This window comes from Propithecus coquereli, unplaced genomic scaffold (genome assembly GCF_000956105.1).
Source record: "Propithecus coquereli isolate 6110/MARCELLA unplaced genomic scaffold, Pcoq_1.0 Scaffold238, whole genome shotgun sequence".
NCBI classification, from domain to species: domain Eukaryota; kingdom Metazoa; phylum Chordata; class Mammalia; order Primates; family Indriidae; genus Propithecus; species Propithecus coquereli.
Genome location: NW_012147930.1, coordinates 4,110,453 through 4,138,142, shown reverse-complemented (window position 1 = coordinate 4,138,142; position 27,690 = coordinate 4,110,453). Strand labels below are relative to the sequence as shown.

Genomic DNA, 27,690 nt, shown 5'->3' with positions numbered 1-27,690 from the left:
TCTGACTTACCTTTCAGTGCATCGAGTCACCCTTCAGGTGTGTCTAATCTTGTTAAACACGATCTTTGAACAGTAAATTTCAATTACTGTATTCTTTATGTTTTCGTCTCAAACCTGCAAGGTTTCTTCTTTAGTTTTCTACGCTTTTTAGGTGTTTCCAAAATTTTACCTCTTTAAACATGGGAAGTGTTTGGGGTAGAATGGTGCCCCCTAGAGAAGATAGAAGACCTGGCTCCCAGGACCTCAGCGACCTTGTCCCTAGGGTTGCTGCAGATGGAACCGGTTCAGATGAGGCCCTGCTAGAGGAGGGCGTCTCTTAATCCAATATGACTGTCTTTTTAAGAAGACGGCCACGTGAAGACATGAGGACATACACAGGAGATGCCACACGGCGGTGAAGGCAGAGACCGGAGCCCTGTAGCTGCGAGCTGAAGACCACCAAGGATTTGGGAAGGAGTGAGGAGGGCTCCCTATAGGTTGCAGAGGGAAAAGCCCTGCCAACACCCTGATTTCAGACATTTAGCTTCCAGAACTGTGAGAAAATAAATTTCTCTTGTTTTAGGCTACCCAGTTTTGGTACTTTGTTATGGTGGCCCTAGGAAACTAATACAGTAGTTTATTTTACAAAATGTGTCTGATAGCTTCCATATATGAAGTTTTTGCCAGTCTGTTTTTGCTATTTCTTCTTTCTGCTAATGGCACTGTGTTTTCTTGTGTGCTTATTTATTTTTGTGACTTGTTCGTTTTCCCTGGGAAGTTGTCTGTAAGAATTTTTTGAGGCTTACGAGCAAAGTGCATTCTTTCAGAAAGGTTCTCATTTGCTTCTACCACAAATCTGTGGCGTGGATTGGGGGGATTAATATTATCAGCCTGGGACCATTTTAGAACAATTCACCGTGGTTTTGTTGACCACCTAATTTGTGCTGTAAAACTAAAAGGGTGAGCTTGTAGTTAAAATTCTCAGCAATGGGTTCCTCGTTTCTGGTTCTGTTTAACGTCACAGCGCATTTTCTTGCATTTTTCTGGAGGGGTGGGGGTGGGCAGGTTTAATCCTGCTTCACCTGGACACTGCAGGTAGAGTCCTCCTGGAAGGCGGTCTTTCACTGGCCTCTCCCATCTGTGTGGGCCCCTCAGGCCTTGAAAAAGTAGGCTAAAGTTTGCTAGGTTTGGCAAATGACTCAGGGAAAAGCTATTTAATATTTCACTTGACTCCTGCCTTCATTTAAATTTGGGGCTGATATTTGCTTATTTTCTTGTCATTTTGTTGATGCTTTAAAAATGATTCTTAAATTATTTTATCCAGCATTTTTAGTTGTTTTAAGTGGAAGAGTCAATCCCCATACTAAACCAATCCCATTACTGGAATCCCCATAGCCCATCAATCTAGAAGGCCTACAACTGACTGTCCCTCTAAATATTCTCGAGCCCTGTGTTAATATTCCAGCTCAGGCCACTGTAACATCTGACCCGAATTACTGTAGAAGCATCTGCTCTGGTCTGCCTGCTTCAGATCACATCTCCTCCATCCTCTCCTGTACACTGCAACCCCTCCCCTGCCACAGACACCCCACTGGCTTTATGTCCCCTCAGGAACAGTCCCAATTCCTAAGCAGACTCTGGGAGCTAGTTCCAGGTGGCATCTCCAGGTCTACCCCCTTCCTCTCACTCCTTGCTCAATTATAGTTAATTTCCCTTAAATTCTATGGTCTTGTATTTTTTTTTTTTAATTGCACAAGCCATTTTCTTAGCCTGGGATATAATTTCCCTTAGTTTTGGTCTCTCTATTTGGGGAGCTGGGAGAAGGGCGCAGGATATTCTTTTTAAATGAGTAAACAGTTGGGTCTAAATGCACATTGAAAGCATTCCTGCTGCTCACTGAGCCCCTACTTGGTTCAGCAGCTTCCCGTGTGTGTGTTCCCACCTGTGCCACCCAGCACCTTGTGCAGCAATGTCCATGCATGTGGAAACATCTGTCTGCCTCCTCAGACTGTAAACTTGCTGCCAGCAGGATTGGGTCTCTAAATTCACTCCTTATGAAGGCAGACAGTACAGACCTCTGCTTTTTCTGCCATCACAATAGTAGTAACCTTATCACCAGAGGATACAGAAAAAGCTCGTAGCCCTGTGTATGCTAAATGAATGCTTAAAAATATTTTTTCATGGTGTGCATGTGTGTGTACATCGACGTTTAATTTCTGCGTATAGTGTAGTGTTCTTTTGCATTAAAGCTGGAAAGCATTCCAGGTTATATTAGCTGCAATTAACTTAGGTTTTAAATTACCTATCATTTCTATTAACAATTTTAATAAACATGGATAGTTTTGCCTGTCACTTGTTATGAGACCAGCAGAGGGAGACAGTGAGTATTACAAGTGGGCTTGATATTTGCATTCTCAAATGGGTACCATTTCTTGCAGATTTTTGTTTTATTAATAACTTTCATTGTAGCCAGGTAAGACTTTTTGACCTATAAATTAAAAAGGTTGTTGAAATGTGCATCAGGATTTTGGGGGAAAGTACTTTTTTTTTTTTTTTAATTTTTTTCTTGGATTGTTTTGGGTTTTCAAAAAAACATTGTTGAACTTTTTTTCTTGAGGGAAACAGATGTCAGGAACTTGGTATCTTAATACTGCTATAAATGTCCTCTCTTTACAGTCTTTGTACAATTTACTTCCTTTTATTTTCTCTTTTGTATCAGTCTTTCTTTGACTTTAGACCCTTTCCTTGAAATGGAACATTTTGGGGAAGTACGGTTATTATTAATGGAATACCAAACAAATTGCTTGAGATAGCAGTTAAGAGAAAAAGTAGAGAATATACATATTAGATATTATGAAATGTTCGAACCATCATCGAACAGCTAAGATTCACGAGGGGACAAGAATGAAATGGAGTATTTTTATACACTTAAAGCAAACATCACTTTCTTTTATGTGTAACTATTTATTATAAATCTAATAAAATCCTTCAAAAACTACTTTTTGTACGTATAACTTTGTAATCAAGCCTAATTTCCCACAGGAAGATTTTTTCATATTAAGTCAGCCAGATAGACAGGAATACCAAAAGAAGGTCATGTGCTTTTTTTACTTTTTTGACATAAGCAATTTTATTTATATTAACCTATAACCAAGAGAGATAATATATCTTAATGTAAATAGTACATATGACATTTTTATCTTTTTTAAAAAAGTTTCTCAATAATTAAGATAAAAATTTTTATAAATTTAGATTAAATGAAGACTAGTTGGCATTAAGCCACTTTCAAATAAATTCATTCTGTAAGAAATTTAGACATTTCTTTATTAGAATGGTTATGACAAAGACCGGGCACATTTTTCAGAAGCAATAGAGTCTGAATTTTCTACACTTTTGTTGAATTGGATTTAGGAACATTTGATGAAAAATTATAACTAATCAACCCACCTCAATATCTAATGAAATACTGTGTTGGTCAAAGGAAAGATTTTATTTTACTTAACATAGGTCATGGGTAAAGAATAAACATTGACATCAATCCATTGGAAAAAATATTTAGCATTCTTTTCTACTGGGAGAAAACAGGACACAGTATTACTGGCAGAAATATTATCAGATTAATGCATTCATCTGTTGTTTTAGAAGTTTATCCATTGACTTTTTAAAGCTGTGACTTGTATCTTTTTTTGGCATTTTTGTGATGGGAAGATAAAATATTCCATAAAAATATTAAAGAATAAAAACATTTAAAAATCAAACAGCATTTGAGAAAACATTATATAACCGGAGAATTATATAAAGTAAAATATCTCCCAAAATTCAAGGAATTTATGGTGAAATCTTATCCAAGTTACTAGTAAATAAAAAGATCTTCCTTTCAAATTCCTTAAGGTTACATATGATATACAATGTGGCTTTAAAATATAAAAAGTTCTTTAGCAGATGTTACCCTGATTCATGGCACTGTAAACTGTAAAAGATACAGGAATCTTTTAAGTTTCCTTAAAAAAAGTCTGTCCTTTCTAAATGTCATTCAGACGTAATTTCATAGTAAACACTCAGATAAGTTAGAATGAATGAGTACTTGGAACTTGTCACTAAATAAGAATGCCAAGCACCTGAGAAGTCACATGAACAATAAAAAGATTTTCTCATATTAATAAAGCCGATCCTTCCCTCAGTACGAACTCACTAACAGTTTCTGTGGTTCTGTGTCAAACAGAAGTTAAGCAGCTGCGAGGAGAAGATAATTGTCAGAGATAAGGCCCACACTATCGAGGCATCGGTCCTTTAATTCGCTGCACTTACTCTACCCGGGAATGAAAACACAACTGGTAATGCAGGGGAAGTGGCTGTTTCCCAGGAAAGGAAGTGGCCTGAAAACACATCTGGCAAAGAGCTTTTTCTTCTCCTTTGGCAGTCAGATACTTATTTTAACAGAATATACATTTCCTCACCTTTTACAAAGGTGAACTCTATGGTGCCAATGCCCAATTCCAAGTGGACAACCTTTCATTTGTACTCTAAATATACTGGCCCAGCTATTTTATGTCAAATGCTATATTTAATTGGAACTAGAATAGGAAATTGTGCTACACTAGGCATCGTACTTCATCTCAGAAACTTTCTGTTCCAAAATGTACCTCACACTGCTCCAGCTATCTCCACTGGATGAAATTAAAGAAGCAAAAAAAGCAGAAAAGAATCCTTTGAACCAAAACCATGAAAATGTATACAGACTGTATATGTAAAGCTTAACTGATGCATTCAGACAATACGTTGGATTTCCGGGGAATCTGTCCTAAGCTATTACAGCATGCAACAATTTGACTGTGATTCTGCATTAACAAATTGGTTTCTGCACTGGTAATAGGACGGTCCTGTCCACAGATGCCACAGGTCTGTGATGTGATTCATGGTGGCTTCCACATAAGACCCAGTGGCTCTAGCTCAAGAGGACCAAAGGCCACAGAGAGTCTTTGGCAGTAAAATGGATTCTGTCACTAGGGATGTGTGTTTGTGCTGCACAGAGGGGACAGCCAGTACTAGGCTGCGATTCTTGATCCTCTCCAAAGGAGGTTGAGTTTTGCCATGTTAAAATTAGGGTAAAATTATTGCTTTAAATTCTCCTTAAATCCATCTCCTCTAATGTAAAAGAAAGACACACAGATGCACTTGGCTCAGGGGATTCCTGTCCTCTCACCTCGCGGAGCCTTGCTTTCCTTATCTGCTGCATCTACCTTACATGTTTATACATGTGTGTTTATACTTTTCTTCCTTTTCTTCTATCTTTACAGTAACTTGAAGGGGCTTTCCTTTGGTACTTTTTTAAAACCCCATGGCTGGGAATTATTTTTTACAGCATTCCAGATTCAGGGTTTAATATTAATTCAAACTGATGAGCAGCTCTGGAGCATGGTAACAGCTGACGCACCGACGCTTTTGCAAAATGGCCCTAGACCGCGATTGTGGTTCTTCAAATCCAGTTCCACATGTATCACAGTGGAGCAGAAACAGAGATCGCCTGTGAGGCACCTAAAAGAATCACTATCATAAGGAGCCTGCTTTCAGAAAGCTGAATTTCTTTTTTTTTTTTCTTTTGGCCAGTTGTGGCTGCTTCTTTAGTTCTCATTAATTATTACATACAATTTGGGTGGAAAAAAGTAGCAAAAATAACTTTTCCTCTAACAACAGTTGTATGTCCAGTGAACTTTCTAATGGTTTCCCTATATAATGACTGATTTTTATTAAGCCAATTTTAAGCTGGGCACAGGGAGAGAGGAGAGATGGCCAAGATGTCTCAAACATCCCTCCTGACTCTAGCCAGGCGCCCGAGAGTCCTGAGTGTGCCCATCCGCAAATGGCTAAAATCAAAACACAGTGTCCCAGCTTCATGTTTTAGAGTATTTCAGCACTGAGACTTCCTCATATACCAACATGTCATTTTCCAAAAATTAAAGCCAGCCTGGACGAATAAGACTGCCCCAGTCACCGCCTCCAAAGCCTGCGGCAGCAATGGTGTGAGAACAGCAGATTTTGGCAGGTGGGGGGGCTGATGTGGCAGGTGGGAGACTGGCTCAGGTGGGGCTGCCCAGGCCTGAGCGAAAACCCCAGCACAAACTACCCTATAAAGGCAGGGTACCAACGTGCCTCTAAGTACAACTGAGCACTTTCCATGTGTTTTTCAATTAGGCAGGGCTTTGTCAAAGCATGGAGTGACGGTGTATTGTCGGGATGTTCTAGGTTGGGAAAGCAACACCTCCTCTGGCCCTGGAAGTTGGTGGTCCCACTTCCATCCTTTGACCTGGTTAAATACTGAATATTAAACTGGCCACTAGAGAACAGCAGAGGTCCCGTGGGTCTTCTTGCAAATTCTGTTTGGCAACCCACAGCTGGGGGCTGCCGCACTTTGCGCTGATTTAAGGTCAGCATCCTTTTTTGGTTTCTGGCTTCTGTAACAGCCATACGGATTGCTCTGGGGGACCTGGAGGCTCTGTTAGGCTGTGGGGTCTGATTCCACAACCCAGAAAGCAGCAGGTCTGTGCTACCATCGACCTGCTCTCCTGGGCTGGGTAGGCAGAGAGGCCACAGCCCTCAGGACACCCTTTGGTGCTAGGGCCTTTGTTCAACAGGGCAGAATGAAGCAAAGGGCGGAGGTTCTTTGTAATGTCGATCTCTTTCTTTAGGGCTGTAGGTAACTGGTATTTTTAGTTCTACAGGGAATAAATGGGAGCCTCTGAAATGTTAGCTGATGACATACAATATGGGGGAAAAAACAAACATTATTAGGAAAATAACACTGTGCACAGCTGTTCAGCAGAACTGTTAGGAAAAAAAAATGGCTGGGAAAGCAGGGTGCTTTTGGGAAGCCTGCAATAATATTTCTCACTTTATAGCCTCATCTGCTGTAAGCTATCCTGTCTGTAAGTCATTGAAGAAAACCCAAGATTTTCCTTGGAAATGAGCAGTTCTGAGACCCGCAGTCAAGCCTGAGAGTGGAAGGGGTTCTGAGCTGCCTTTGGCCTCTTCCCCAGGCCTGGGTGGGAGGGAGCAGGAAGGCCTGGCCCAAGGCACACGGGCTCCAGGCTCCTTGGAGGGTCTCCTGCTGGCTCTCCCAAGTTGCCCTGGCCAGCAGCCTTGAGGACCCCGTCTGACCACACCAGTGTCTCCGCTGCTCCTGCAATGCAGCCTGTGCCCTCCACTGGGGCCATTTTCCTAGTACTTCTTCCCCACGTTGCATTTCATATCTAGCTTCGAAGAGGCACTTTCTCTTTGGGCAATGTTCCTGCCCCTTTCCCTGGCATGTCTCATGCTTCCCCGTTCTGAACGAAGCCTCGCTGAGGGCTGAGGCAGCGGGGAGCCCCCTATTTACACTGGCTGTGCACGGTGGACGCATTGCTGGCCACTTCCTATACCCCCGGCAGACTCTGGTTCTAACTCGGAGGTCAGCAAACTGCCGCCCACGCCTGGTTTCTAATGGTCTGTGAGCTAAGAATCGTTTTTACATTTTTAAATGGTTGGAAAAAAAATCCAGAGAAGACTATTTCATGACATGTGAAAATTACAAGACATTTAAATGTCAATATCCATGAAGAAAGCTTTATTGGAACCCAGCCACGCCCGTTCACTTAGGTGTTGTCTGACGGCTGCTTTTGTGCTACAACAGCAGAGTTGAGTGGCTGGGACAGGGATGTAGAGCCCAAAGTATTTACTATCTGACCCTTTGCAGAAAAAGTTTGCCGGCTCCTGGTCTAACTAGAGCTTTTCCTGACTCTCTGGTTCCAGTAGTTTCCATTTAGGAATCTACAAAGAGCTGCTCCTTCCGTGTTCTGACCTTGAGGGACCAGAGGAGGACAGAGCCCATGCCACCTGCATGCCCGACCAGGGTCCCCCAGAAGCAACACCGTCTTCCTTCTGTGTGTACTCACAGTTCTTTCTCTTATTGCACCCTATTTTTTTACAGGTCTCTTTTCCTCCATACACCATCAGCTTCTGTAGGTTACAAACCCAGTGGTATTAATCTCTAACCCTAGGGCCCAGCAGAGTGTCTGATACAAAACTGGTAGACAGAAAGTACTCATGGTATGTCCTATTCCTGTTTCTTCCTGTTAAACCACCCTATTTGCCTGGAAGATAGTATGTAATATCAATACCTTATAATGTGCTTTTTCAAATAGGAAATAAATTTTGAAGACACAATTTGCACCCTAGGCTACTGCTCGACATTCAGAGAACAGCACAGTTACACTATTTGATGTCAGAGAACTGATTTCCATTTAATGGAAAGTGTCTATAAAGAGGGAATTAATATTCCTACGTAACATTTAGGATTAAATATCATCTTAATCCTAAAAACCCTATAGAGAAAGTATGATCTCTGTTTTACAAGTAGGGAAACTGAGGCTTAGAGAAGTTAAGCACACAGAACCGGGGTTCTAACACAGGCCTAATCTTCAAGACCTGTTACAATACATGCTTTCCTCTACGGTTCGTTGTCTGAATAGGCATATTTTCTCCAATATGTTTCCTTAGTGGAAACCGTATACCAGAAACTTGGTGGAATCAAACTCTCTTTTCTACTAATGTGACCCTTCTAGGGCATGCATTCTAGCTTTCCTGTGCCAGAGAACCCTTTCTCACAAGACGATCTGTGCTGCTTTATTCAAATATTCAATAACAAAATCTAGGGATGGGTTTAATATTAATAGCAATGTAGTGCTAAGTATAAGGGATAGGAAATAAAAATATCCATGATTTCGATTGATGAGAAAGTCACAGATATTGACACTGTTGTTTGTTAACTATTCATAGATAAAGGAAAGGCTGTATTTCAGTTAGAGCTTAGTGAAAAAGATATATATTTTTTCCCATCCAAACTCATGAGCCTCCTGAGTTCTGTCTATGCACTTCAGGTTAAGAACCCCTGTTCTAGAGTAATTTGGAAATCAGTCCATTGACAGGATGAAGTTTTTAAAAGGTCTAATTAGGTCTCCTGAAAACAGATCTAAGGAAAACAAAATTAGAGGTACAAATTCTACATTCACCTATGAATTAAAATCATATTTCTTTAATCCTCTGCAAGTTGGTCTTGCATAATACAGACTGATACTTGGCTTTCACGGGTAGATGTGGTCCATTAAGTCAGTGTAGCAGATATTCTACACTCACTGGGAATAATAAATCTTGTACACTGAGATAAACAGATCACAGCAAAGGCTGTAAGTTTTTTCCCTATGTACGCTTGGGCTGGTGAGTTAACATATTGTTAATCGCTGAAGTGCTAAGTTTTAGTTGTTAAAGGAAGTAAGTTGTAGGACTTACAGAGCCATAGACTTGAAGTAGAAAGATCTTGGAAGTTAGTGCAACCCCTGAATTTTAAAGATAAGGACATTAGAGCTTAATTAAAAAGGAGAAGTGATTTGCCAACACTGCGTGGGACTAATGTAATTGTGAATACGTTACAAAATGATGAGATTTGGACAAATCCTGATAGTATAAAGAAGTTTGTGTTCCTCTCTCAATACTTATTTAAATTCTGATTTCTCCATAGTAATTTAATGAATTGTTAATCAGTCCAGTATATTTTGAGTTTATTTTGAATACTGAAGTGGCTATTTTGTTTAAAATAAATGTCAGAGCTCAGAAACTGACCTTCCTAATGTGATTTAACAAAGCAAGATCTTCCTGTCAAACTCTTAAAATGAAAATTTTTTTGTAACTTAGCTAATAGTTCAAAAATCAAATAATACCAGTGAAATTATTTTTCCCCATGCAAAGGCCCAGAGTTTACAAGAGCCAAACTTCTTCCTCTTTATTTGCAATAACAAAAATAAACCAAAGTCCTGACATATTTGTAGTATTTTTATTCCTAAAGGAAAAAACAGGAACTTTCATTGTACTTTAAAATTAAAGTTATTACCTCAGATATTTTGCCAGCTTAGCACTGTGAAATCAGTTTCAGACAAAAGAGACCAACCGCTCTCTCTAGGAAATACTTAATTAGGGTGGTGCCTAGGAAATGCCCAGGGGTGCTGTAACTGATCAGTTTTTCCCAGAGGGTTTCTGCAATATACAGTCCTGGCTGGACAGCAGGCATTCTGCGCTGATTTTTCCTGTTGCCTGGCTAGTGACCCCCTACAGGAAGATAACGGGTTAGCCAGGAGGGCGGAGCAGCTGGCTGCACATGTCTGGCTGCTCTTATCAACTTATCATATAAGGAAAGGAAAGTGATTGATTCGGATACTGACACTGTAGAGTCTGGGAGGTGAGAGAGACAAAGGAGCACGAAGGCTGCTCTGTAAAGCCAATGCAGCCCTCCCGAGTGAGCAGGACAGTTCTTCCCACTGCAATCTGACAGTTCACTGCATGCCGGGAGGAAAGGCAGCATTGAAAACCAAGTTTGCCACTGGGAAGGGAGGAAAAAGAAGACTTTCGTCGATGGACCCAGCCATGGCAGCTTAGCCCTGCCTTTCAGACGGCAGCTCAGGACTCTGGACTCCAATGTGCCTTGAGGTTTGCTAAGCTGGTGGTTTATTACCCGAAGAAAGAAAGAATGTGGCAGATTGTTTTCTTTACTTTGAGCTGTGATCTTGTCTTGGCTGCAGCCTACAGTAACTTTCGGAAGAGCATGGACAGCATCGGGAAGAGGCAGTACCAGGTCCAGCACGGCTCCTGCAGCTACACGTTCCTCTTGCCGGAGATGGACAACTGCCGCTCTTCCTCCAGCTCCTATGTGTCCAATGCCGTGCAGAGGGACGCGCCCCTGGATTACGATGACTCCGTGCAGAGGCTGCAAGTGCTGGAGAACATCATGGAAAACAACACGCAGTGGCTGATGAAGGTAGGAAAAAATCAGTCTGATTCTGGGCACAACTGATGCTACTTAGATCAGCTCGCAGCTTGGGTTTTAACAACCAAAAAAAAAAAAAAAAGGGTAAAAAGGACTGGAGCTGGAGCGCTGGTTGCTGTACCCTGGAATGAATGATCATTTCTGTTATTTTATCCCAGGGTGAAAAGTGAAAAGGATTATTTGAAAAGAATGCCAGAATCAGTATAGAAAAATCTCTAAAGTTAGGAATCTTTACTAACAAAGTAGAGGAAACGCACTGCTCTGCGGAACCGTGTGCTGTTCTGTTTGTTTATGTCTTTAAGCTCAGCAGCATCCATTCCCAGGGGCGTCCTAAGCTGGCCACAGGCGAGTGAGGGAGGCTGTGAACAGCCTGGGAGCTGGGAGGAACGTGACAACCATGTTAGGACCCGTACACAGCGGATGGAGCGAAGTGCTTTACCAATTTCCTGAATTTATTTACTGAAATAGATTGTGACTCTTGGTAAATGAGAGGAAATTAAATAAAGCAGACCTCATGTTTCTCAGACTCTCAGGGCTCTACCCCGGAGGGCTTGCCATCTGGAGACGAGGGCACGTTTCCCGAGTCCCCGCAGGGACGCAGCACCGTGGCCCCAGTGCTCCGTTCCAACAGCTGGCTCTGAACGCGTCCCCACGTGGGACGGTTATGCTCAAGTTATGCCACGGCAGGACGGTCTGACAGTTTGTTCTCCCGGCTAAGATGATTCCACTGTTTCATAGACTTTTTATAGAGAGTGTGACCAAAATAGGATATTGAAAACTGTTTTTCTTTCACTAGTGATCATTTTCACATGTAAACATGGGAGCTAGTCATACAAAACCCCAAATGACCCTGGAATTTTCTTTATATGGACCATATACATATATTCTAAAGGATGTTTAAACAAGATGCGTAAATAGATTGATCGGTAAATATTACCGATTCATTCACAATGCTTACATGGCAGAGAACGTGATTATTTAAAGCCACATAAAACATTTTAAAAGTTAGTGAGCCTCATTTAACACTTCCCCTGCCCCAAAAGTATAATTATTTTCTCAACCTTTCATTTCCCCATAAGCTTTTTGTTAGAACACCTTATCTTAATCTCAGAATAGCGCTTGGACCCTAATCTGTGTTTCTCATTAACTTCCCTACCTTCAGAGAGGAAGCGACTGAACTATTACTTGAGCCGTGCGCCTAAATGAATGAATGCTCCCAGCACCACCGTTCATTGTGACAAGGGGTGGGGGACCGCTTCAAATCAAAGAACAGAAAACAATAAAAACTTGCCAAAAAGACCTGTCAAATACAGATAATGTAATATGAGTCATTAGCAATGTCTTTATAAGCTCCTGGCTAAATTTCTAGTACATGTCTCTCCTTTCCCGGGTCACTGTAGTGTGCTTTTGAAAATCCTCCGATAATTCATAGATGTGCAAATAATAATGCTAAGCTTCAAAAGTATGCGGCAACACAGGTTCGGATATGTGGAAGGCAAACTGTATCCCAAACATCTGCTTAACTCAAACTTCCTATTTCTTTGTAAATTGTCATGTTCGGGTTTAACAGCCTCCCCGTATCTACCCCTGGCATGGGTAACAGCTAACAGAGCCGCAGTGAGGGATGAAAATCACAGCGTAGTAAACATTCTAATCTGCCCCACCGGCAAGTCATCTCCTAAAATAAACACTCACGACACATAAAAGAATGTTTTGCCAAATGAAAGACTGCTAAATTGCATTTGCTTAATTAAGCCCACACTGGATATACCTGAAACCCCATAAGCAAAGCTCACATTTCTTTCTTAAACTACCCCCTTCTCTTGGGTCTTTGAGACATCATTTAAAGATGGAGAAGGACAAGGAATTCTACATGAGGTGACCAAAATGTCTTCCTTCCAGGTTCAATTAGTAAATATTTGAACAGTAGTAGAACAACGGTATTTTCAAGAGTCCTTCTTTAGCTAAATTCTGTTTTGCCAAGAGTGACTTAATGTTTATCTTTTCACGGGCTCAGCACCTGTTCTTCCTGGCCTATCTCAGGGACGTGCACCTGAGAAAGGCAATTGGTGCTCTCACTCCCTCGGTGTACGGGCTTCTGGCTTGGGAATGAAAGCAAAAAAGCAAATATGAAACCCACTTAAAGTGACTAGATGTAACCTCTCTGCTTGTTTTCTCTTCTGTGTTTTGTCACCTGTGATAATAAACACTGCTTTTCTAGTAAATGAAGAAAATAATAGATAATGGAATGGTAGATAAGCCACATAATAAAGGATTAGCGTCACAACTTAACACCTATTGATGGGTTAGCACAGAAAGAAGCAGCACAATTCTATGTTTTTCATTGTTTTACATATTTTCTTTTGGGCTGTTTTTTCCCCCCATACTTCCTTTCTCTCCCTGATCAAATAAAAATGAAAGACAAAAAAAAAAAAAAAAAAACCAACCAAAACACCCCACCAGAAAAACTATTTAAGCTTTAAAGAAATTTAAAAACTTGTCAGAAAGGAAAATAAGACCAAGCTTCTGGTTAATTTTAGGGCAAATGAGTAGTAGTTCAACTTCTGAGTGGTTAGCATAGCCTAAGGAGCTTAGTCTAAGAAAGCTGTTTTGCACATCATCAAAAGATCCCACTCTGCCAACTTAATCTGCCAGGCAAAGGAAGTGTCAGACTTCTGAATGAATGCAGAGGAATATGAATGGAACAGGACTGGGGAAGGCTCACTTGCTGTGTAGAGGCTAAACAAGGATAAGATAAATTCATAATAGTTAGTACACCAAACACACCACGATGATCTGAGAGGCTACTATATGTCACGTTTCTCTTGCTAATCCTGCAACTGTTCTAAACATCTGTCCTGGGGGATATTAAACAAATACACTTTATAAAAACTCACAAATAACAAAGAAAAGTGGATTGTATTTTGCTAGAAGACCAAATGGATTTTTTTTTTGATGAGAGGAAATATGGAAAGGAAGTAAACAACTATTTCACAATGTTGGATGCCTGATATTTATAAGCAACTGCAAACCCTATAGACACTTTAAAACAGAATGATTTGAAAAATAAAGCTAATGCCTATTAAACTGATGCAAACATTTCCTTTGCCATCTTATCTTTTTTTAAAATGACACAAGTACAGGCTGGAAACTGTAAACTTGAATTGCAATCCTTTCTTTAAAAGTGTTAACAATACATCCCTTTAATAAAGTATGAGAGCTACCACTCATTGATTTATGTGTAGGAAACAATGTAGTTATGCTTGTAGAAACATAATTCCGGTCAGTGGGAAAAACTGATCACAAGTGGCTCAAAGACAGCTCAGCTCACCAGCCCCACCCCGCCCTAGCCAGGGACTATGCGTATGTGTGTGTGTGTGTGTGTGTGTGTGTGTGTGTGTTTAATCACATGTGGCTGTAAAATGCTCCTTGGCTGTATATCAAAAAACCAAACAAAAACAAAAAAACAACCCCCCCCCCCCCGCAAGCCCCAGAGATTGATTCATTAAAGGAAAGAAAAAATCCCATCATATTCCTAGCCACTGGTCTCCTGTAGTACTGAGAGAAGAACCACTGCTGTACTCCAGTGATTGTATGTTGCATCATGAAATATGACTGCGTTTAATATTAGAAGGAAATTTTGTATATTCAGATACACTGATCAACCTCTTTGAGAATGCAGGAAAATAACTGCTATTATATTAATTACCTATTAATATTGTTATAGTAAGGGATGAAGAAACAAAGTTTCACTATGGTAGGGGAGGTACAAAATATTCCTTTGAAAAGTGCAAGTAGTGTATACTTTATAATGAAATACGTAGTACAATATATGCTTACTATACACAGTATATAAATGTAATAAATGTTTACTCTATAGATACATATTACATATAATATGTTTATTTTCAGGCAGTCTCTGCATATTAAATGGGGTTGTCTGACATACTGGATTAACTATTTAGGTATCGCACTACGGGGAGAAGATTATTTGCTTGCAGAGTCAAGAGCTAGGAAATGGACATCCATAATATCTTCCTTAGGAGACGCTAGATAATCCACATGGCCTCAGTACTGAAATGCGAACATCTGTTGATTTTAATCAATATGGCTCTTGACAGTTGACAAACAGATTGCAATCCAAAAGTTTATCTGTAAGCCAGTTACTGTATTGGAACTTGAAGAGGATAATTATCTTATAAATGGTGTTCAGATGCTTGGGCTGTGCCTGCCTGTGATGCTTATTTTAATCCATAAAATAACTGAAATTTTATATATTTGTACCTGAAAACTGTTCAATTCAACCCTACCACCATGTGGATAACTTAAAAAAAATCATGAAAGTAAGCTATGGGCAAGGTAAAAAAAAAAAAAAAAGTCAAATTAGTAAAATGGTAGAAAATAGGAAATAGATTCTCCTCCCAATCTTCAGTCCTTTTCTCTAAGATCAGCCCCTATAGATTCATACTAGCCCTTTATTGAGACAAATTTAGTATCGAAACATACAGCTTTCCTTCTTAAAACATGTGCAGTGGTGGTGTAACACGATCAGAATCTTTCTTGGATCACAAATGACAAATTGGAGAGAACATTTTATTTAGGGAAAAAGAGCAATATTTGAAAGATTGAGGTAGCAGAATATATGGACGTGTGTGTCTGACCTGGAGACACTGGGACCCCACCTGGGATGGCATCAGTCGAGGTGAGGGAAAGGGGCTGTGCAGGGCGTGATTCTACTAACAGGGATGAAGGGAAGTTGTTTACATCCCTCCATATCTGGCCACACAATGACAACAGGGCCTGGGCAGCTTTGTGGATTTTTTGCGTTGAGATCGAGAGGGTACATACAATGAATCATGAACATGTACAGAATGTTTTCAAATCAGGTGCTCAAAATTTGCAGGATATTTTTATTAATGACAATGACAACTCAGCAGGCAAACTATTCTTTCTCTGTCTATGTATAAAAGTGGTATTTGTTCTATGCAATGGAGACTTTAAAGCAGGCGTCACTGGGCCAGCCGATGAGGTCTACCTTAATAAGATGGAGCCCACTGAAGGAGCCGATGCCTATTCTGTTTTCACTACATCCTACCTTGACTTGAAGGAATCCGCCAATGAGAATTTTCTCCTAAGTTATTCAAAAATTCTTCTGATATAACGAGAGCCACTCATAGGAACATCATAATAGGGGTTGTACTGGATCACTCTAAAGCACTTGCCACACCTCACCTCATTTCGCCCCGAAAGTGTCTCTAGAGCACAGGTATGGTAGAGGCAATCCTGTCTATTTTGTTAAATCCCTTATAAGCATGGGTCACAATAACATCAATGCGCTCTGCATTTTGGCAGTCTCGTAGCGATCACCTAGAGGAAAAACAAACATGGGAGAGCATGCGTATCCCCTCCTCTGACGCGCGCAGTTTTCCATGGGGCTGGGAGGGCTGCAGAAAACTATGAGAGGAGTGTGAATGAACACGATTTGTGCTGAAGCACAACATCATTTCTCAGTTCCTTCATGTGAGTGAGTGAACACCACGCTGCCCCTCCCACCCCTCCTGGGGGGTTTGCAGTTCAGAGCAGGAGCCATTAAAGTTTATTTATTTGCTCAAAAAATATTTATTGAGGGCTTCCACGTGTCCAGGCAGTGTTTGTTCTGGGTGCTAGGAATAAGTCAGAGGGGGAAGAAAATGCCCAAGAGTCTTGCCCTGGGGAGCAGGGGGGACATGCTTTGTCAGGGTGGGGCAATGTTAAACCCTTCGGTCACTGCATGGAAACCCTTTTGTAAAAGGAAAATCAATTAACTGTTTCTAGATGGCCGTTTTTCCTGATTACCCGAGTAATACATGGTTATTGTAGAAAATAAAGTATACAAAGAATGTACAAAAAAGAAATACTATGTATATAATTCTACCATTCCAAAATAACCATTCTTAATATTGAATGCATATGTGTGTGTCTATACACGAATAATTATTTTTAAACATGTTGTATATACTGTAATACTATATAGTACTTATTTTAAATTACCTGTCCAATAATTTATTTTTATTAAAAAATAAAGAAGTGAGCCTGAGAGGTTAAGTAACTGGTTGACACTTGGACTCAGTAATGGAAGCAGTTCTCACCACCTATGACTCCAGTCTTCAGACAAGGACAGGTGTTCCAGAGCCTGCATTAGCACCTGGAACAGCAGGTTGCTCCGGCAGGCTTGGCAGGTGCTGGCTCCTGAGTGCCCAACTTTAATTATCAAGTGCAGACAGGTGTGAGATATGCCAACCTTTCTGTGTGAGGATGGTGCCAAAGGTGGTAAGAAAACGAAAAAAGCAACTGGGAATATCTTGTGTATAAAGTAATGACATGAAATTCTACTTTGTAGATGAGAAAGGTGAAAACAAATTACATGATAACCAAGAGGAAGTATACATGAGAACTGTTAACAAACCATACGTCTAGTTACAGCCTTTTTCTGGAAGTTGACAGAGAGTGAAATACTGAATTTCACAGTATACCACTTGAAAATTAGGCCAATAAAATTCAGTCTCGGAAAAGTACTGAGTGGCCTTCCGCTATTAGAGTTTAGAGACTACTTAAGAGAACCATCCACCTAGCATTCTATAGATGGGATTGCCAAAAATGGCTGGGCACTGGCATTATATTAATGTTTAAAATGAGAAAATGATGTAAAGCCAAATGATTTGATGTAAATAGAAACAGTAAAAAAAATTCATGGATAATGTTTTAGAATAAAAATTTCAACAATTTATTGGGATTTAAGTGACTATATTACATGGGGTTTAAAAATGAGGGAAGGAACTCTGCCTTCCACCACTTGGGCTGCAGGTCGGGTGTGCTAGCCGGCCGTCTTTGAATTAATATTTTAATTAGATATTTCCCCATGAAATCACCTTTCTTTTTGTCCTACTCCTGGCTTGCACCAGTTGACAAAAGATGTGAAACCTATTAAAAATCTCCTGAGAAGTGGACCTAATCCTTTTACCAGCATCACTCCTGCCACTAGCTAAAACCATTATCTTTGCAATTCAACTAGAACCTAGTTAAAACCTCAGTCGACCCTCCCCCTCCATAGGGCTGCTCTGATGGTAATTACTTTGCTCCAAAATCAGCCTCAGTTCTCCCTTTGAACAATTTTTCACATGTCTGGGAATCAGTTTTGAAATCTTTATGTTAACCTGCCAACTTAACACTCTAAAGTCTTTATAGTCAAAATTTAATGTTAAAAAATCAACCAAATTAAAATATATACATTGCAAATGTGTCATTTTTAATATGTAATTTTGGAATTTTTATGGACAATGGGGTTTTTTTTTTTAAGGGAAGAGATACTAAGGTATAGAGGTCTTAGGAAATAGATTATTTTATCACATTGACGCAGTCTTGTAGAGAATGCATCATTTTCTGTGTGTTGAATAAGTATAATCATTATTGACCTTTTGGGGAGAGAATAGGAACAGTCGTAAAAGAAAGCAGGCAGCCAGCCTTTCCATTCCTCACCTTTGTCATAGTCTGTCCCACTGGGCATTTGTCAACACTTGCTGGCATGTCAACACTCTTGTTGACTTGAGGTGGGCTAGCCAGGTGGCTTAATCAGTGATTAGTTTGGTGATAAGACTAAGGATAGTTGACTATTTGATACAACCTATATCTCCCTGTCTTAAGATAAGTGCTAGGATGTACATTAGCACCCTCATTATGATTGTTCCAGCAAATTCCAGGGATAGAGGTTAAACCTGAACTGTGGGTTTGCCGCTGTATGTCACTAACAATCAGTATCGACTGAACATGCTACACATGGAAGATTTTTGCTTTGGTTATCTACACATATTTTGCATTCAACAGCAAAAGGAAAAAAAATGTCAGAAATTGTCTTATTTGTGAACCCACAGCCAGGTGGCCATGCTCTCGGTATCACTGGCTGAGTCCCGTGCAACTTCATGAGGACAGTTAGTCCAACGTTAGCCACTCAGTTCAGAGATGTGCTGAAAGGGAACTGGGAAGGTGCCCATTCTCCTCTGCCTGAGGGGTCTCTGAGGCCCTCAAGACCACCAACCAGAAGGAAAAAGGAAGAGGTGAAAAAATTGAGATCATTTCGGGGATTTCGTTTCTGGTCCAAGCCAGCCTCAGGAATTTAGCCAAACTAGAGCAAAGGGGGTGGTATTTGTGTGTTCTCTCCCACAGTTTGAATAAAGGCATTCTACACCAAATGAACAGAGGTCTTGGACGTGATCAGATTCAGGCTCATCTAAATATTTTTAAAAAGCACAATTACATACGAAGTTGATGCTATGATCATGAGACCAGCATGCCTTTGGAATTATTTTCTACGGTGTCAGCATCTGCACTTTTAACTATTAATATATCACCACAGGAAGGCCCTAGTGAGAGCTGGTTAGGTTCACTGGTGCGATCTGAAGCTACAGAATAAAATTTTGTTGTTGTTTTATTTGCTCCTTTTTATATGTAATAAATGACCTTAATAAAAAAAAAAAAGACTTTTTTTAAGAGCAGTTTTGGGTTTATAGTAAAATTAAGAGGAAAGGACAGAGATTTCCCATACAGTTCCTGCCCCTACACACACACAGCCTACCCCATTATCAACACCCTGCATCAGAGAGGTACATTTGTTATGATAGATGAACCTACATTAACATCATTATGCCCCCAAATCCATAGTTTACATTTGGGGTCACTCTTGGTGTTGTGCATTCTGTGGGTTTGGACAAATGTATAATGACCTGTATCCACCGTTACAGCATCACACAGAGTAGTTTCACTGCCCTGCAAATCCTCTGTGCTCTGCCTGCATCCTCCCTCCCCAGTGACACCTGTCAACCCCTGATCCATTCACTGTCTTCATAATTTTGCTTTTTCCAGAATATCATATTGTTGGAATCATACAGTATGTAGCCTTTTCATATTGTCTTCTTTCACTTAGTAAATGACATTTTTTAAAGCAGGAATAACTGTACAGCGTTTGTTTAGTGACCCTTTGCACTATTTGACTAAGTTAACTGGCCAAAATCATCATTGTACATCTTCAGAAATGACACAGGCTGTCTGAGCTACATCAGTGACCTGGTGGGATTATTGTGCTTCAAATAAGACGACAGATGTTAAAGTATGTTGGAAATGTAAGATTCTACACAGTTGCAGGGACTATGATTATAATTAATTGTAATAATATCAGAAACACACTTATCAAGATCAGTACTATATCTCACCTTAAAGATTATAATTCCACTCACTCTTATCGGGTTAAATGATCTTACTTCTATACCTTCTGAGTTATATACCTCAAAGCACATCTGAGCTCTGTAAGATAATGAATTCCCTTCCAACACCAAAAAGGACAATTGTAAATGAGCACGTAAAATATCTTTATTCTGTATATCACAGGAGCCTCTCTGTAGAACTTGTGCTCCAGAACTGTCCATCAGGACTTCAATTTCCAACTCACCCTGCCCGCACTCCTACCACGCTCACAGGTGATATGCAGCGGCCTGCAGCAACCCCATTAAAAATGGTCTCACCTTATCATGAAATGTATTTCCATTAGTTTAGGTTTCAGTGACTTATAAGCAATGCTGCTCTTTGACATGTTGTTTTTATATAGCAGAAGTCAGGAACTAAATGAATATCACAAGGTAACCCCAAACTACCTTCTGAGAAAGCATGTTGGGGTTAAACCAGTCGAGCGGCATATCTTGGTGGAAAAGATTCAGAATTCCTAAGAGGTTCCATTTCCTCTGATTTTCTCTGGGTTCCTGACAATACTTTTTCTGCCATTAGATTTCTGGAATTAACAGATGATATCAATTCTTGGATAATTATAAACATTAGTCTGAAGATAGCTGAGGTATTACTTTGAGTTTTATTAGACTATTCTTTAGAATCTTCAAAAATTATTACATACAGATGTGGCTTAAAAACTCTCTAAACAAACTGGTCTTTTTAATGGGAAATTCTGGTGCAAAAATGCTGCTAGAGAGAATGTTATTATATTTTGCTGAATAACATAAGACCATCAGATTCTGACCACAAGCTAATTATCTATGCTTAACATTTGGAATGTGTGCATAAAATTCCGTACTATTTTTGAATATTAAGGAAGATATTCTTAAATTTCTGGGAAAAAAAAAGACTTATCCAACCTTAACATCATAAAGTGTTAATAACAGGAATTCCTGACTAGAGTCATTTTTAACTGAATCAGCGACATGTTCTGTAAAATGGTGATGGCTGGGATAAAAAAGGATACAAGTTAAAAAATCATGGCTAATCAGAACATCATCCCCTCAAATAACAACTGGTTATTTTGTGATGTATAATTAATTGTCCGTATTTTCAGATACGGTATGGTTCTCTTCTGGGTAATAACAAACATAATAAACCCAGACTTACTTTTTCTTTAATTGGACAATCTATAATACATGTAATTACATAATTATATGGCACATGACCAGCCTGTCCCAGGCCATGAAGGTTTCATAGCCACGCTGTAGGAGTAACTGATGGCATGCCATTCTTCCTTTTTGCTTCTTTACCCCAAAATGCTACTACCATCAAAATAGTCTCGGGTGAGAAAGGAAAAAAGGAAAAATTATTTCATTAGTGAAAAACTAACTCTCCCTACTCAATTGCAACCCTTTCTCTGTCCACCTCACCGGCATTATCAGGTGCACACTTGTGGCTGCGCTGTCTCATTTAATTTCGCAACAGCCCGTTTAAGGTAGATGCTCTCTTCTTCCTTTATAGATAAGAAACTCAAGCTCAGAGAGCTGTTAGAAAGTACACAGCAAAACGACAATAAAGTTTCTTCCTTTCAGAGCTTCTTACAATAAAACAGATTTTCAGAAGATTGAGACCAAAAATCCGTATCTCCTTTTGTGTGGATCAGGAGAGCTGACAGACTTCACCTCCAGCACCGGCCACTCTACTCTGCGCACAACTGTCACATGGGAAGCACCCCCGTCACCCTGGGTGAGAGGACAGATACGGGCAATTTGGGAAGTGCCGAGAAGACCAACATTGGTAGATACGAGCATTCCCATTTTACCCCTGAGGAAAGGTTAACAAGTGCTGGGATGCTGAGTGACTTGGTCCTGGAGGCAGTAGCCTGCTGAGCCAGGATTCTACCCATTTGTCAGCGTCAAAGCCCTGCGGTTGGTGGCAGCGTCCACCCGTCCCCCAGCTGTGCTTCTTCACTCCCAGAGATGGACCCTAGATGGAGAAGCAGAACGCGGAAGACCCAGTGAGTTAAATCTCCATACAGCTGCAGCTCTGGTGAAGTGTCGGTGGTAGCTGCTACCCTTTGCAGTCACGAGACACCATGCATTCAGCAGCCATGGCAGCAGTTACATGTGGAGACAGGGCACAGGCCTTCAGGGTTGGGGAGGGATTCATGAATAAGCATGTTAGTTGGTATAAAACCGAAATGTAACTCTTTCAAAGACGGCATTCAGTGGAGGAATAAAGGGCAAGCACAATAGGCCATGAAGAGCAGTAACTTACTCCACTGCATACAGCCCCCAGCTCCCCAAACACTCCCCTGGGCAAGTCCCACCCCAGCCTTTGTATGGGCCCAACTGCTGGCATAGCTGTGCCTCCAACTCTGTGCTGTGAGGTCTCTGCTTACAGAACCCAGAGGTACACAGGATAAAATTCACAGATTGTACGTGTACAACCTGACGAACTTTTACATCTGCACGCACCTGTGTGATGACCACCCAGCTCGAGACACAGAAGGTCTTCCGCACCGCAGGCAGCTCCCCCAGGCTGACCCCGACGCTATCACCCCACGTAGGTTAATTTTGCTAAGTTTTGAGCTTCATATAATTGGAACAGTACAGCACATATTCTTTTTTGGCCTGCTTTATTATTTCTGTGACTTATCCATGCTGTTTTGCATGTTATAATAAAATTTCCTCTCTCCCATTACTGTGTGGTGTTTGTACAACACGATTTACGTATCCATGGCAGACTGACATTCGTGGTCTTTTACGAAGGTCAATGCTTGAAAACTTAATTGTACAAACCCATGTAGAGTTTTTCTTGTACTGCTATCTTTGAAATCTATATAGTTGGATTGACTTAAAGTTGCCTTGTGTGAGTACCAAGACTAACCTACTTTCTAATGAAATCCACTCTTCAGAAAATTTATTGGAGTTGTCTTGGTGATTATTCCTGAGGTGCCCAGAACAAACTTTTGAGAAATAGATTGTTTCATTAACTTTAAGTACTGGTCAAACATAATTCCCCTCAGGTTACAAGTGGAGGCAAACAAGGAGATATTGAAGCACAACAGATGACTAAAGACAGACAGACTTTGTCAACATTCAATGGGAAAGAAAGGGGACAGATGACAGCTTGCTTCTGTGAGCATCAAAAAAGATTGATTCTTTTTCGAATCTTTCTACATAGTATTAAGCCTCAACTTGTACGACTTACAGTCATTGTTATGAAAGCCTCTCACCCCCTCTCTCAATGGCCTGATCTTGCTTCCTGAGTAGTTACTGGGACCACTGAAGTTCACGGTAAGGGGGCCATGAGCAGCCCAGAGCTCTCCTCCAGTCAGCCGAAGCAGAGTTGGGGGCCGCTGGGATGATGATGAAGATGAGGATTCAAATCGCAATTTCGAGTTGGCCACTACCACTTCTAGGAGGTTTCCTAGGTGAGGTGGACTTTTCCCTGAAAGGCCTGCAAGCTGTAGGGGACTAACGGCTGGGGGTCGGGACGAGCACAAGAGTGCCCCAGGTCATCACACACCACCTGGAAGCAGCCAGGGTGCAGGAAGGCGTCGGGACACAGCCTTCATGTATGTTCTGGCCTTGGCCTCCTGACGCCACTCCAGGAGGGGGACAAATTCCAGTGGAACCAACTACTCATAATTTGACTCTCAAAGAGCAGCCAAAACTCCAGTGTAGGTCCTTCCGCCAGGGGGATTCAATAAAGACACTAAACCGCAAAGTTTAAGCTGGCACTTGGACCACTTCAATTTGAAACTAAATTTCTTCAACTGAGAAAAGCGTTCAAGAATGTACTACCACTGATAAAATTAAACTGGTTTGCAGGAGTCAAGACCAAATTAGAGAAGTAACCACAGTGAGTTTTGGTTTAAAACAAAAAATGGGGGTAAGATGACTCATATTTTGATTGAAACAAACAAACCAACCCAACAATAGGAAACCCTCTGCCGCTGCTGCCTTCTTCCTGTGCTCAGCAGCCGATTCCCACCGGCATGTGAGCTTCTGTTCCCACTGCCTGGGGCAGTCAGATGGGACTCTCAAGTGTCACTGTGGCTCTGAGAAAGAGGTGCTGCCGGTTGTCTTGTCACCCCCTGAGGATGAAGCAAGCCAACGGGGCCAGCCATTCTGCGGTGGCCCAAAGTGGTGCTGTGGCCCCCTCACCCATTGATAAATAGAGAAATATCTCTTGAAATGACTTTTTTCCCCCTTCAAGTTGTGAGTAAAAATTCAAGCACGCAGAATAAAAAGTCAGTTCTGAATGGCATGCTTTTTATAACTCTTGCAGTGGAGTGAAAGGGGATAGGAATTTTCCACGCGCTTCCATTGCAATAGACGTGCAATGCAAAGCAAGCGGGTTAGGGAGAGGGGCAGACCTCCAGAACTAAAACTAATTATGGGAAAATGATTCAAGTCTCTTGTACTTTCACCACAAGCATTTGGAGAATCACACTGGACATTTACTTCCCAAATTGCTGTGGTGTTCAAGTACATTTGGCTTTTCTGTATAACAATGTTATAAAACTAGTTCATCTTAGAACAAGTGAGGATGGCAAGCGTGCAAACCATAAATTACAAGCAGAAATGGGCCACAAAACTTTTGTAAAACTGGCACCATCCTGCACTGCCACTACACCTCCAAAAATGCATTCGCCTGGAGGCAACCATGACATCCCACGGAACACTTGCATGTGGCTCTCAGAATGTTTCTCCTGAGGTCCGCTGTGCTTATAAAAGCTGTTTGCCTAAAAGAGACACAGTGTCAGCCAACTGGCTTGCAAGGAACATGGTTGTTTTTCTTAATGGTTTCAGAAGTTAGGAAAACGTTGAGGTATATGTCTTACTGAAGATCTTATCCAATTTATTCTTTTTCATTTATTAATTTTCCAATAAGCACATCAAATCAGAGATTAAAATTAAAGACAATATCTGGATTGGGGCAAGGGGAGGAAGAGGGTAGATTGGGTTTCCATCCTCCCAAATGCAAGGTTCTATGCAAGATGTTCTCGAACTTTCTCAGATCACTGCACCCTTAGTGTTGCATTAATGATTTTTTTACAGCACCTCCAGGCCAACAGAGACACCTGATAGTTAACATTTACTAAGTAGTTAGGTTCAAACAACTTAGTATTTATGTTCTGACAATTTTAGTAGCCAATTTGAAACACGAATACATATAAATTGGGAGAAATAAATGATACTTTATTTTTTTCTGAAGTAACCCCAGTGACTTGTGAATGGACTATAGTTGCCAGGTAGGCACTGTCCAGCTTCTCAGTCTTTGGATCAGATTGGACACTGCCACCCCCACATGCTTCAAGCTCCACGCTGACTTTCCTGTAGTACTTGCTTTTTACAACAGCAACTACCAAAAGCCCAGTGTTGCACAGGGGCACAATCTAATAGTGTTGAAACTGTGAGCTACTTCAAGCTATTATTCTGGTGGCTGACAGACGTTGAGTATTGTTGGGTTTGCCTTGAATGATTAAACTATCTCCCATTGCTCCTTTGAGTTTGCTGCAGGGACCCAGGATGCCTCAGTACACAGTTTGGGAACCGTGCTAATTTTTCCCATTTAATTTTCACACTAACAAAGCACAGTAGGCATTTATGTACCCATTTTACCAACGAGAAATGTGAGGTTTAAAAGTGTTGAGCCAGTAACTCCTAAGGAGCTGAGCCGGGATCCACACCAGGTGCGTTTAATTCCCAAACCTTAACGATGACTCAGTACCACCTTCAAAAATCACAAATGCAACTTCTTTCCCAACTTAATGCAACACAAATAAAGCTATTTTATTCAGGTTTTTATACTGTTCCTCAAAAGTAAGAAACATTTGCATTGGAGTAACTCCAAGCAGAATTACATTTAATGAACTCATTTATTTCACTTTTTTCAGAGCAATTCTGTATTCATTCCAATGGGCAAGATGTAGAACAATTACCCATAGCAGAAGTCATTTTCTTCCTACACTGAAGCCACTGAACTCCAACAAGATGCAATATATGACTCAGACATTTATTTATTTATTATTTATTTTTAGACTAATGGGAACTGCATAAATTCTTTCTTGGTCTTCCAAGAGCAAATGCCTTTTATGCTCGATCTGGGAAGAATCTGTTTTGGAATGTTAAATTACCAGTTTACCTAACTGAATACTTTTAACCCTCTTTCGGGCAGCTGGAATGGTTTAATCCACAGTTCTCTGCAGATAGTCACTTTAAAGTTACTTTTCCAAAGTCCATTTCTTTAGGCATTACTTAGATACTTCCAGATGAAAGCTGCAGACAGAGACAAAGTCACCCATAGTAATTAGGGTCATAGTGTCACAGCCAAATTTGTCAAGCATTTCATTTTTAGATATTTTCTTCTTTAAAAAATCTTTTTATTAAGATATAAAACACAGGAAATGTGTGAAGTGTACCAACCTTAAATTTATAGCTTGACAAACTTTTAAAATACGAATCCACTCATTTAACTGGCACCGAGATCAAGACATATAAAACATTTTCAGCACCCTAGAAGCTCCCTCAGGGCCCGTCTCAATTAATAACCTCTCTTGCAGCCCCCAAACTCCTCCCACCTGAAAGTCATTACTCTGACTTCTACCACCATCATAAGTTTGATCTATTCTTAAACTTTATGTACGTGAGATCATACAATACAATAAGTACTCCTGCGTGGCTTCTTTAGCTCAATGTGAAGTCTGTGACTGCGTTTAATTTGAATAGCAACCTATTATGTCATTTTCGAAAGCTGAATTGCCAGGCGTTAGCACATCACCTCAGTCTCCCAGGAGCAACATTTACAAATCAAAATAACGATTCTATTGTGAGAAAAGAACTAGCAAAAAGTATGTTATTTAGCAGGTTCAATTTGGAATCATATAATAGGCCACAAAACATTATTTCAATTCCTCCCGATTTGGGCAGTTCAACAGATGTTATATATAGCAAGTTAGTATATAAGAAAGGTTCTTTTCAACAAAGTGTAACTCTAAATGCCATCTGTATGCCTTTATTTAAATGAATTCCTTCTCAGAGTGTGATTTTATGCAAAAATTACTTTAGGATAAGTAACTAATCTTATACAAATAAAAGAAAGTGTGTTTTAAATGCCACTGGACATGTTCATTTTACGGCCAAATGCTGCGCATCTGTTCCTACTCAAACGTCGGACAGAAAGTGATCCCCTCCTCTTCAATATATGAATGACACAACCCTGAGACAAAAATTTGATAAACTCCCTCTGAAAATGAGTTAGAAACAACACCATCCCTAGAACTGGTATTCTGTAAAAAGAAGTTTGATACAACATATATTTTGTAGTAAAACACTCTGTCATTTTGGGTCAGGAGGCCTTGAAAGACATAATTATTATAGAAGCTGGATGATTTGCCCAAAGTCATAATCACCATTGGCAGTTCCCAGTCTCTTTTCAGTGGAGTCGAACAACAGTCATCACGGAACACAGCACATGTGGTTTTCAGAACATTTTTGCTGGACGGAGAGCCACAGACAGAAGTAGAACATGCTTATGGGCTTTTCTGTGGCCTTCCAAAATGAACGTGGTCCTAGCTTAACTATCAGAACTTCCAA

General features: G+C 40.5%; 2 protein-coding genes across 4 annotated transcripts in view; one reads left to right on the top strand and one right to left on the bottom strand.

Annotated features, from left to right (window-relative positions):
- MCPH1 (microcephalin 1) overlaps positions 1-27,690 on the bottom strand; it is a 189,487-nt gene that overhangs the window by 41,746 nt on the left and 120,051 nt on the right. The window lies entirely within an intron of this gene.
- The window catches only part of ANGPT2 (angiopoietin 2), a 51,388-nt gene continuing 33,760 nt past the window's right edge, over positions 10,063-27,690 (top strand). For all 3 annotated transcript variants that reach the window (XM_012645878.1, XM_012645879.1, XM_012645880.1), the window contains exon 1: positions 10,063-10,819. In XM_012645878.1, coding sequence (XP_012501332.1) covers positions 10,532-10,819 — 288 coding nt within the window. In that variant the 5' untranslated portion in view covers positions 10,063-10,531. The remainder of the gene's footprint in view (positions 10,820-27,690) is intronic.